The following is a 13,086-nucleotide window of genomic DNA, read 5'->3' as shown; positions in this document are numbered from 1 at the left end:
GAACTAGTCAAATATTACTTTCGTTTCTTAGATCAGAGCATCTCAATAATTAAAAAAAATAATTATCACCCTGTCTTGTATCGCACATACCTTGAGGTGATTCATTGGCATTTGATCATACTCATAATATCAAATAATCCCTCTTGCAGCCCTCTTCGTCTGACTTCAGGGCCTGAGCAGCAGAGAAACAGCTACCGTCCAAGAAGGGAACAATACCCTTCCATTTACAGGGCTTATTCCTTCGTCACAGTCATTAAAACCAAGACCACAAAGCACTTATCAATTTCTGGTCAGCCAACATAAATTGTCCAAATGGATCATGCCACGTCCTTGTTTTTATCCGCCAATAGAGAGGCACTCAACATTTCCTTCTCTCATCAACAATTTTCATTTGGGCACCTGCTTGGTGTCAACAAAGTCATCATTCACTAGTAGGCGAATGATAAACAAATCTATGCAAAGTATTACTGGCATGCCACTCCCTTATCTAGATAAGGATTTCAAATACCTGGCTGAAACCCAATCCTACAAAAACACAACTGGTACTCCCCACTGACATCACCCAACTGTACATCTAAATGCATCTCACAGTCATGAACCTTAAAGGATTTCTCCCTGAATCACCCTGTGCACCGAATTGCATCAGTGATGTTAAGCTGTGCCCACCTTGTAACAAAAACCATGCCTCCTTCGATTAAACTTTCAGGGAAATGTCACGGCCCTATTCTTGCACCACTTAGTTGTTCATTCTCCTTTGATTAGTAATATTCCGGACTTATCTGCAGCTACTATCAAAGCAATACTACATCTGCAAATGTATATTCAGTACCCTTAATGGGTTTGACAGAAACATTGTGTTCTAAATATCGTTTACAAAATGAATCCGTATTGCAGTTCATAATAGAAAATCTATAGCTACAGCGAATGGGTTGATTTTCTGCCAACTTTATTTAAGATACTGCATTTCTGTCAGACAATATTTTTGCTAAGGATATTCTGAAGTGCAACCTGCCAGTTACAGAGCTGGTCAGACTTCACTGGTTTCCCTTCCACATCCTGCAACACAAGGGCGTCACAAAAGCAGATGGGGCTCTTTGCTCCAGGTCCATGCTTTCTGGGGCCACACAACGTGTCACACAATGTAACAAAACAAACCAACAAACAAAACAGGCCTGGTCTGTGCTTTTATAATGCAGCTAACACTGCCACACAGCTAGGTAGCATCAAAAATGGTTCGCTCTAATTACGAGGTACGAAAAAAGACCAGAGAGGGCCCTGCAAAAGTTGTGTCTGGGCCAGATTAAAGCTTCTAACATGCCTGCTACAGACACCATCACGTATGACGCAGTTATGATGTAGGAAACTCACTGCTTCCAAACGTAACGCCAACACCTGAAGCCAATAGCTCAGAAAAACTGGAACTACTAAATTACCCGAAAGAAAGATATTCTGAAGCAAGTTTTTACAACCTGTACCCTAGACAGCAGACCAATGGAATGCCAACCTCAAAAAGGGGCTCATTCGCTTCCAACTGCAATTCAGCAAAAAGCTCAAGACTCAAGACTCATCTTTCAAAAGAACACCCATGCCAGTGCCTCCAAATACTGGAGATGTACCAACCCTTAGATTGTATTGAACCCCTGCCTAAGCTAATGGGTTCTTCCCCATCTCAGACACCTGCTGCCCCAACCCCTCACGTTCACTTCTAGTGGGTGCTCCAGAATGAACCCAAATGAATTAAGGAAGAAGTTGAGGCCTAATATTAAACAAACAATCCGAATGGAAATGCTACCTAACTAGTGTGAAATCTGTTATAAAATGTGATCTATTGACAGTTGCAATCCAATGTGATAACTCGTGAAATATTGTGTGGGTACTGCAGAAAATAGGCTAGATTTAATTTCACAAAAACGTGTTTCTTCAAAATATAAGTTATTAGTATTTATCTTTCAATTAAGGTTAAAAAAAAGCTGTTGTGAGAAAGTATATACAACATGCATTGCTTTGGCACAATGTCCTTCAAAATTAACTAACCAAAACTAATCTGTGTTCCAAAAACCCAAATATATTGGTATCTACAGATCAGTGCCATCATTGAAAAAAAGTTTGTCATTTTACTGTGAAAAACATACTCTAATCTAATAAACATGACTTTTCTTTAAGTCTTAAATGATTCATAGAGTTCTATCAAATCTGATTAGCTCAGCTATGTAAAAGGGCGAGACCTACAAATTATGGATGCAAAAAGCCACAGAAAAGACCAGCAATGTTCGGTTTCCCAAGGAGTAAATAAAACAAGAACGCCTGAATGGCAGCACTATTAATTAGAAGCTTGGAAAACCATTTTGCTGTTTAAATGCTGATTCCTCTCAGAGACTTTCCATAATTCTAGCTATTGTGTTCCAGCAGAACAGTTTAAACCTTTCATTTCTGAATAAAATATGAAGTGCGAGGATAAACATTTAGAGTATGTGCTCACACTCCATGCCAAATGGAAAGTTGGCAATCAATTTATGACTCTACTAATTCAATGTATTTGCAATTTTTGCTAAACAGCAGAAAGACCAGTCTAAGCCTAAATGCTTAAATTGGTTTCTTACTGTGATTTTTTATTTTTATTTTACCATAAAACAAAGCTTTAGGTTTTGAACCAAATCCTAATCGTATTCGCTTGGTTTGGTTCGTCAACTAACAGTTCATTATACTGTGCGGCTAAATGAATTATTCATGACGTATTTCTGATGGGATGAATAGTGATACATTTTACGAGTAAAAGTTACTAGTCTTTTTTGACCATTATTTTTCTATCCTTCAGGTCAACGGAAAGGATCTTACCAAAGCCACCCATGAGGAGGCCGTGGAAGCGTTCCGCAGTGCCAAAGATCCAATCGTGGTGCAGGTTCTACGGCGCGCGCCCAGAGCTCATGGAAGCGCTCAAGACGCGCAGCACGTCACTGTCAGCACCCAAACAGATATCACCTTTGAGCACATCATGGCGCTGGCTAAGCTGAGACCATCTACTCCTCCGGTACCGGATATCTGCCCCTTTCTTCTGTCAGACAGGTACACAGTTCACAGTTTTGCTAACTAACAGTCTAGTTTTACCCTCATAACCAGAGTTTTTCTTACATATGATGGAAAGAGGCTGCCTCAAGCTGGGTTAAGTGTACTAGGCACACACTGCTATGGGCAGTGTGCAGACAATTGGTGGCGGCAGTTAGCAGCCTCCAAAATAGATGGTCGTTATTCTGGTCCTCAAAAGCGCGGGTTCTTGTTACTGTCCACTTTTGTTACCCCACTTGTTGATTTTAAAGTGCAGCTACATTCTTTGTTTATTCTTTAAATAATGACTTATTGTGCGTTTTATTGGAAATTGGGGGCATTATTCTGCTTAAGAGGATCTCTAATAGCAGGAATTGCGTTTTTGAATCTTGGACAGTCAAGGGCTGGGCCCTCAGGGGCACGAGAACAGTCAGTAGTTGTGTCTCATCTGGGCTGCCCTCTGTTCTTTTTTTACTGCTGTGCACAGCATCCCCTGGCTTGCACTTCCCTGGCGCCGACATCTGACTTGGGATTGCATCATTGCCATGTGACTGAGCTAATTTAGGAGCTGCCTAGAAGCACAGCAACACACCCTTTCACCTTGGTTCGTGTACTCTTCCTGTTTTTGTTAACTTGTGGGTTAAGGATTAATTATAAAATTCAGTTTTATTCACTATGTTTGCATTACATTTTTATTTATTGTGGGTTTTATTGAAATGCTCGACAATAGACAAAAGGACCAGCCTTCAATTGGCAACACTAATTTCAGGTTAGCATGGTATAGCTGAACACCTGTGGCACTTGAGGAAGAACATGACCCTTTGAAATGACTCCTAGAAATAAATTACCTACATCTCAAAACTGATTTACAGAGGAACGTACATTGTTACAGTGAACACTCACATGCAATGAAATCAAATAGAAAAAGTCTTGAACTGAGGCTAAATTAGCTACACCTAAAGAATTGAACAAGAGGATACGACGGCAATCATCAACAGAGGGGCCATTTTGCTACTTCTATTAGAGTGGCTGAAATATTTTCAGAAAACTGTTGCACACTAAGAGGAAAACTACTAATCCCTCATTCCCCACCTTATAATTGTAACTGTAAACGTAAATGTATTTATAATAATGCTCACTACCACTAATGAGGCATTGAAGCATTTTTTTCGACGAGTAGAATGCTACTCAGAACCCAAAATATTAGTTAGTACAATTTTTTGTTTTGGTTTTTCCTTGTGCATTTTTTGTGTTAGTATTGTGCTCTTGATGTATTGTGTTTTTAGTAGAGTTTGGGGTATGAAAGGAATTATAAGAGTGGATTTGAAAAGGGGAAGTAGTGAGTTGTTTTTTCTCGTGTGTGCTTGTTAGTTGGGTGACATGGCTAAAAAGAAGGGGTGAAAGATTGAGAAAGTTTCTTGAGAGCTCTTCTAACGTACCTAAATCCTGGTCTAACACGATCCATGGCTAATTTCAAAACAAGCTCTTCTGGGTCTGTACCTCTATACCCAACCAAGTAAATATGGGTTTACTAAGATATGACTTGTAGTCAGCCCTCTGTTTACTTTCTTATTTAGGGAAATCATGTTGAAAAAGTCTGTATGTTTCATTGAAAGTGTAAATCCACAATATATCATTAGCATCCATGACCAAATATAATTATGATAGATCATCATGCAGAAATTGCCTCATATCATCAGGACATAATTAACAGTTCCCTCAGAGAGGGAATGATTCTAATATTTTGAGAGAACCTGGGTGACTCTCCTTATGAAGAAACAATTTGTGTAGTCTTTAGGCCTTAAAGCTTATTGGCTTATATAGAATATCCATCTGCTGTTGAAAATGATGGAGAAGGCTGCTACAATTTAACTCAAAGACCACATTGAACAATTTAGTTTCTTAGGCAATAAGCACTCAGGATTCCATCACCCTCAAGGTATCCAAGATAGTTCCACTGGGTATCCAAACCGCCATCTTTTAATACCTTGGACAGCGGTGACTGCGTTATTGATGAGGGGAAACTCTCAACTGCTTTTTGCTCAATTCGGTGCCCCTTGCTCGTTGCATGGATTAAAGTAGGTGAAAAGGGATTTGGATTTAGCTCTGTGCTGGTTGAGTTCTTACATCACTGATTTACAGGATCTTTGGACACAATGTATTTAGAGCTTAAATGACATTATGGAGCATGGAGAGTATCACCTCCCTAGAATATAAAAACCTTGTTTGGCAAAGCATTTTCATTAAATTCCTCCATGTGTCTACCAAGAGAATAGGCCTGCTCATTATTTTACAGCCAGTAACATGGAATGTTTTACAGCAAACTGTACACTTCAGGTAAATACGAACTAAAGAGATTATGTGCTTCAACTCATAAATGGAGGGCTAATGGAGGAACCCTTTTGATAGGTGCAAGTTGTGCTTCAGTCTTGAAGTCTAGAAGATACACTGGTTCAAACCAATTACCAACAATGATCAGTAATTCTGAGCTGTAGGAATGCATGAAGTTACAATTGGTCCTCTGAGTATTGGGTAATTTCCAAGTATATCAGTGTTTTCAAATCCAACTCTTACAATATTTCTAATTTTAGGGTATTTGCTCTTATTTTTAGTTAGCAAAATGTCTGTGGAGGAAACATTGGGAATCCGGGTTCCCCACTAATATTGTAATAGTTACTGGCTATGACCCTTGTGGCACCTAAATAACTAAGGACCCAATACATAAAGGCCCAGTGCAAATCAGAAGTTGCAAGCTGCAGTCAAACTCATTTACAACCCGGACTTTGGAAAGTGGATTAGCAGGACAGCTCTAAACACCCCTGCCTAATAAATATTGATAGGCAGGAGACATACAGTGACTTCTTGCAAATGCTTGTGAATCCAGTGATGGAGGCCTTCAAGAGGCAGTAGACCTCCATCCATGTGTTTATATTAATTTCAATTTACCATTTCTTTGAAGAGCATCCTGGCTCCCCTAAAAAAACATGGCTGACTTTAAAAGAAATGTTCACTTGAAATAAATTACACTGGCAGAGCATTGCATTGCATTGGTGACCTGGATCAATGATTTGCATCTGCAAATGAGGTTAAAGCTTTGATACATAGAGTTAGGAATCACAAACACACACTCCTATTTACATTTCCAAACAAGTCTTTACTTTGTTACTCAGAAAAGCTTTTCAGGCTCACAGAGTAACTTTAACTCTTTTCATAAACACTGTTTTGGAGTTATAAAGCCTCTATGATAGACCTCTCAGAATTTGGGTGGTCTTCTCCCAAACTTGTTGTCTGACTCCGCCATAATTTTCTCTTTTTTTTTGTGTCGGCCTTAGAACTCTGTGCACTTTACCCCTGATAACCAGTTCCAAAGGTCTTGTGCTCCCTCCTCTAAGGATGGTAGAATTGGCTTACACCCAAATTAATTTACATATAAGTAGGGGTGGGCGGAAGCTCAGCAAAACGGTAAAAAATCTACGCGAGCACGCAGAAGTTCCGCAACATGCGGAATTGCTTGTTCCGCCTTGTCGCAATGCTTTTTTCCTGTTCGCGAATGCTGTTTGCGTGCTCACGGAGAAATATCTCGCGAATACGCATTTTGAAAGCACAAACAAGCAAAAAAGTCAGTGAAGCTGCGGATCGCGGAATTTTCAGCAATTCCGCATTCTCCGCGTAACGCGAAATTACCCAAATTCCGCAAGCAGAACGGAATTTACCACCCAGGCCTACTAATATGTCCCTAGTACAATGGTACTACATGTACCCTGGGCCTCTAAATTAAATGTTACTAGTGCGACTGCAAATCCAAAAAGAACAATTCATGGACAGAATGCTGTTCAATGTCAAATATTCACCCAGTACAGAGATCTGGGCCAAAATTCAGTGTTTTTTTGATCCCCATGCCATCCCAGTTTAAACCCAGCCATATGCAAATCAGTCTTGACCCTGGTCCCCTTGGAAACAGTACATCCCGAAATGCCAGGCCTGGTTCTCCCTGGACAAGAAACAAGCATCTATGGACCTGTTTTGTGGTTTCACCCCTCATCAGCCAGGCTAGCTTGATTCCAGTGGCATGGAGCGCACGGGACCCATGTCTGGGCATACCCTGGCAGTGTCAAGACTAACTTGCATATGGCTAGGTTCAAACTGGGGTGGTGTGGTGAGCAAAGAATATGAGGATTAAACCCAGATCTGTGATGGGGGTGAATGATTGATTTGTTTAGTATTCCGTCCATCATTTTTTCTTTTTTCTTTTGTTGCTCCGAGTGGAAAGAAAATGCCCAGATGTGGGTCTTGTGCTCACTGAGCCACTGGATTCAAGCTAGTCTGGCTGATGAAGAGTGGAACCCCGAAACCAGTCTCAAGATGCTTGTTTACGGTCCAGGAATTTTGTAATTTTGTCTTGTTTTATTGATGATAATCTGCTCTATTTGTCTAATCTGGTGTGGGATCCTTTTTGTGATGTGTTTTCACTTTGTTACGTACATTGCCTTTAAGTTTAGCCTGACTGCTCAGTATCAAGCTACCAGTGGGTTAGGCACAGTTCACCATGGCAAAGATTGTGCTTGCTGCTTTAGTAGGGTTCCCTCACAACCAGTAACCATTGCACTCTAATTTTGCAAATCGCAGATTTTTTTACTCCAAAATACTTTTGTACATAGAGCTATAACTGCTTTAAAATTGCAGGTTAACAGAGACCCTTTTAATAATCGCAAACCTATGGATTATGTATTTCTTTTACATTTTAGTAGAGAAACAGTGTAATAAAAAGCAGATTATAATCGAAAATTACACACCAGAATATGGTCAGATTTCAGCTAAAATAGCAAAAAGAAAACAATTTTTCGCAGCGGAATGGTCCGTACAACTTCTTTATCCAAGCTCCTATTATTCTTTCAATATTTGCAAGTGTGCTACCTGCTTCAGATTATCCTCATATGCCTTAATATGCACTAGTTTTAAACAGTAGAAATTAATAGTTTTGCTCGTAAAAAGGATCTTTAATTCAATTTGTATTTGGAGCATTGAGGTTTTCATTACCTGTTGATAATATATTAGATTTTTGAGAAGCGCTCAAATGACAGTCAGTATAATTTAGCACTCTTCTTTTTAGACTGGTTCAGCTTGTTTCTCCTCTGGAAACAACTAGCTTCATTTTGTACGATTTGAATGCTTTACTTATTAAAACAGAGAATATGCAATCTATAATCACGCTGTTGAGCAATATACCTATGCAAAGTAAAGAGTGAAGCAAATAGATGTTCTCCTCTAAGCCACTTGATAGCGCAATGTATCAGATTTGTGCAATTCTTAATATTCCCTTTAATTTTCCCAATGGGCTTCCTTATTCCACAGTAAAAATATTCAGTTTGCACATATCTCAAGATACGAAATCTGCTTAATGTGATAGATGACCGTAGACTCGTTTAATGATCTTACAATATGTCGTGTCGTAAAGCCCGTAAACACTGCGAACAATGCGACACAATACATGTTGTATTATTCTTTAATTAAAGAAGCACATTTCATTTTTCTCCGTTTTGTCTCCAGCTGTCATTCTCTCCACCCAATGGAGCATGAATTGTATGATGGTAATGACTATCTGTCCAGCATGCCTACTGACGCCGATAGAACAGAGGACTTTGAGTACGAGGTAAGATTGCTGTCAATTTTTTTAGCACCCAGTTCTATATCAAATGATCTTTAAAGTCCATTCAACCTCAGACTGCCACAGTTGTTGCCTATTGCTCGTTGTCAGGGACTATGCTTGCAGACTGTGGGACTTTACGAAATAGATGGCCCTGTTCGTCGCTTCAATATCTCTGCTGCATTTGTTTGTGCACACCACAGATGCAGTTTGGGGTGAATGAGTTTATAAGTAGTACTAATGTAATTTATGATGGATGACATTTTATATATTGCTGGCTAAATGTCATAATTGCTCAACTTTAATAGCATAAAAATTATATTGCTTAAATAGAAAAACACATAGAATTACAAATGGGCAAATAAATAACGGGATGTTATTAAGCATCTAGATTGTATTCAAGTTTAGAACACCGGCAGTAAAATGCTGGTGTTAGATGCAGTTAATAAAATGTGTTTAGAGCATCAATTAAAGCAGGAAGATAGTGAGAAAAAATAATAGATGACGAAGATATGTTGAAAGTTATTAACCAGAGCCACAATATCAGCCAGTGAAGCTAAGGCAGTATTAAAAAGAGTATTTGAGAAAATGTTTAAAGTCCTTAATTCTGGAAAATAGTCTATTAAACGACTAAATGGATTGTTGGTTTTTAACTTTAGTTGATGTTATGTCCAATCAACAGGGCTTGTAGAGCTATGTCTGTGCTGGACCAGTGGTAAGCCACCACCATGATTAAAGCTGACTCTCACAGAGCTACATGTTTTTGTATACATTTCTTGGAAATTTAGGTAAATTTCACTTTTAAGTTGAAATGTGGTTTGCCTGTATCTTGTATCAATTTTTTAACGCAAGGGCATACTTTGCATCTAGAAGTCACACTGGCAGGGGAAATTTGATGAGACATTTCCAGTGCAAACGAGCCTTAAACAAGAAAAACGTAAGCAAAATAGCCTAATTTAATTTTTTGAGACCTTTTGCAGATCTCCTGTAATATGAAATTCATGAATTTAGCAACATTTTCCAGAGTAATGAAAATGTTGCCAATACCTAATTTTTATACTGAAAGTGCTTTTGCCACTGTGACAAGAGCATTTTAGGCAAAATTGCTAATCACAACTGGCCACCACTTCATGGCGGCCGGCTGCAATTGTTTTGGCTTTCAGAAACAAACCGCAAAAGCAGGAGCTTTCTCAAAATTAAAGAAACAATATCTTTAACAACTGCAAAAACAACTGTGTCCCTTCATAATTTGGAACTGATAGAAAAGGTGGATAGACATAAAATTATATGGACTGAATGCCTAAATCAGTCATTTTCAGACGGGGAACATCCTTCACAATGCGGATATTACTCCGCAATGCTTTCACAACGCGTCCATTACAACGCAAGTCGTAACCCCGACTTGCGCTGGAGGGCGCTAGAGGATTAAGAATAGTATATTTACTATTCCAACACCTTCCCTAGTGTCCACGGGGACTGGTGTTAGAATAGTAAATTATACTATTCTCAATCCGCGCCCCCAACGCAAGTCGTGGTAATGACTTGCGTTGTAAGGGACTCGTTGTGAAAGCACGCGTTGTAATGGAACCCGTTGTGATGTCGTACTTCCTTTTCAGACTGCTCCATTAACACCAAAACTGATATGAGTTGTGTTAAGCTATCATATCAAAATTGGAGGAGGTTCAAACTACATTAAAGTCAATCAGAGAAGATTATAGGACAACAAAACCATGTCGACCAGTTCATTTGCCAAGAGCAAATAAAAAATGGGCCAATAAACGAACTCAAACCAACTTATTTATTTCCACTGCAGAGGTGCAGTTTCCAGAATCGGATGCCAGTACAAAACACCTCACAAAGAGCTATAACCTCAGAGAAAAATGGACAGTCGCCAACCCAGCCTTATAATGACACAGGAAAGCCTGTATTCTGTCATTTTTACCTAAGTGTAATACAAATTAGCAATATGGATGCCATCATGGCTGAGCAACCACAGCCAGAGGAATAATATAAAAATGCAGTGCAATTCTTGGGCCAAGTGAAAGACAACACCCCCAGGGCGGAAATTGTGGTGTCACAATCAGCGGAGAACGGCAAACAAGTGAACACTATAAAGTACCTAAATAGCAAATAATACGATTTATCAGTCCTATCAAAAATGAACCGCAGGAGCCTGAGAAAATTAAACAAGCGGAAAAACAGCACAGAACTGGCATCAGAAGAGCAACAGAAGCAGTATCCACTGTTTATCAAGCGGCCAGCCACACTGGCACTGAGGCAAAAAGTGACTGGTCCAGGGAATAAGGAAGGCTCTCCTCTTCCATTCAGTAATAAAGAAGGAAGTATACATACAGAACTTCAAATAGATGGTGCACAATTGCAAGACTTATTAGTAGAGGGGCCATTGATACCGGCCCAAAAGTGGACAACTTTAGTGCAAGCAACCTCTTGTCCAGTCATAGTATCAGCTACTCACGTGAACAGCCATAGAGTTCTGTCAACTAAAATATCCTTTGCCAGCCCATCATTGGGTGCCTCAGTTGCAAAGGGCCAATTCAACCTCCAAAATCATGAATTGAAGTGCCACCATGGTACATAGCTATAACCAGTATAATAGCTCATAGCCAATCAAAGTAATCAGTATATCACAGAGTCATACCCTACCCTTGAAGGAGCTCCCTACCAATCCACAATTAGAATTGGATATGGCTCATGGACTACTGCAGGCTGGGAAGAAATCATAGTCCAAAAGGAGGTAAACTAATACCTTCTGGAATTCAATCTAATTTGCCCACAGGAAGCATGGGCAAGTGAATCTAACACATTGATGGACTATGAACCGTTCACTATTCCAGCTAGTAAAAGGGCCATCAAATGTCACACTGCAGGTGACTAGCAGTTTTCTACCGTCCCTTCATGAAATGTAAAATAGAGGGATTAAGATCAGACAAATCATGGACTCTGGGAATTTCAATTAAATTCCCAAATAAATCCAGGCAGAAGCTACTTCTGTTTTTTATATATTTAAGTCCAGTCAGACAATCTCTACAAACCAAAGTGGATTTTATAATCAGTGGTCCCCATGAAATCATCATGGAAACCCTTCAACCTGAACTTGTTCAACTTCTGCAATATCCTAGAATCAACGAGGCAGACGGATTCAATATGGAACATCCCACCTCCCCTGTTCGATCCGCAACGCTGAGATGCAACAGATGATACACTAGTCAAAGTTCTCGATGCACTATGGCTGCACGCCCTGAAAGGCAACCATAGCATGGATTAACTGCCAGCACTTACACACATCACTCTCAAATGCGCTGCTGTGCTGGACTACACGTTCCTGTCAATGCCCCAATTCAAACAGCTGAGAGAGTTTTAAATAGAACACTACCTAGAAAGTGACCATTTTCCACATAAGCAGGTTGTGGAAAAGTCAGCCCATAACACACCTGATGCCCAGGCTGCTGGCGCAGGACGCCTCTTAGTTCCCATCTTGAACAATTACCAAATAAAGAGACGGGCGCTGGAAGCAGGAATACAAGAATAGAGTTTTATTGCTCATGAGGAGAGCCTGTCATTTCGGACACTCGCATAGTGTCTTCAGGAGGTGCTCTAACAAGTTTCTCTGAGCCTTCGTCTTTTATACACAGGTTTATGGCACACAGACATCCTTCCTTACAATCAAGACATTGTGGAGTATGAAGATATTCCAACACGTGGCTACAGTAGGGGCCCTTATCCTCCATACAATAGGAGGAGGCTGTCACGCAGCTGAGTGCTCTGCTGATTCCTTTAGAATGTGTGCGCCTGATCGAATCTCAGGGGGTGGGGAGGTCATGATCAATAGTGGCTCCTTTCAAGAGAGGCGAGTGCATACAGTAGTGGGCAATAAACTGTATCCTCAGGCTAAGGGATGACCAGCGGTTCGTGCAAACAATCGGGCTCATAGGAAGGGGTCATCAAAGGAGAGATTTTCGTGAAAGGAAGGATCGGTGTGGACAATCGAGCGTAGAGGAAGGGTTTATCAAAAGAGGGGTATTCATGGAAGGAAAGGAGGTGTTGGTCAGGCGCGGGGTGTGATTCCCAGTGACAGAGTCATGCAGAAGGAGAAGGGTTCATGACTTGTGCATGTGAGAGTGGGGGCGGTCGGGGTTCATGGGGGATGCTTGCAGGGTCAGGGAAGGGCGCTGATGATTGATCGCGAACAGGGAGACCATGGCACCTAAAATGGCTGTTGTATATATGTGTGCATGGGTCTATGCTGGCGGGATAACACAGTCAGTGTTTTGCAATATCCATTCTGCTTACGACAAGAGGTACAGTGAACACAAATGCACGCCGCTTATGTGTATATACATTGCCGATTTCAACAGTCGCCGCTTTTTAACATACGCTAG

General features: G+C 40.3%; 1 protein-coding gene across 1 annotated transcript in view; it reads left to right on the top strand.

Annotated features, from left to right (window-relative positions):
- The window catches only part of PDZRN4 (PDZ domain containing ring finger 4), a 575,813-nt gene that overhangs the window by 246,988 nt on the left and 315,739 nt on the right, over positions 1–13,086 (top strand). The window contains exons 2-3 of the mRNA XM_078655512.1: positions 2,816–3,063; positions 8,590–8,692. Of these exons, the coding sequence (XP_078511638.1) occupies positions 2,816–3,063; positions 8,590–8,692 (351 nt within the window). The remainder of the gene's footprint in view (positions 1–2,815; positions 3,064–8,589; positions 8,693–13,086) is intronic.

Source organism: Lissotriton helveticus, chromosome 1_1 (genome assembly GCF_964261635.1).
Source record: "Lissotriton helveticus chromosome 1_1, aLisHel1.1, whole genome shotgun sequence".
NCBI lineage: Eukaryota > Metazoa > Chordata > Amphibia > Caudata > Salamandridae > Lissotriton > Lissotriton helveticus.
Note: the sequence above shows the minus strand (reverse complement) of the source record. Positions and strands in the feature narration are given on the sequence as shown.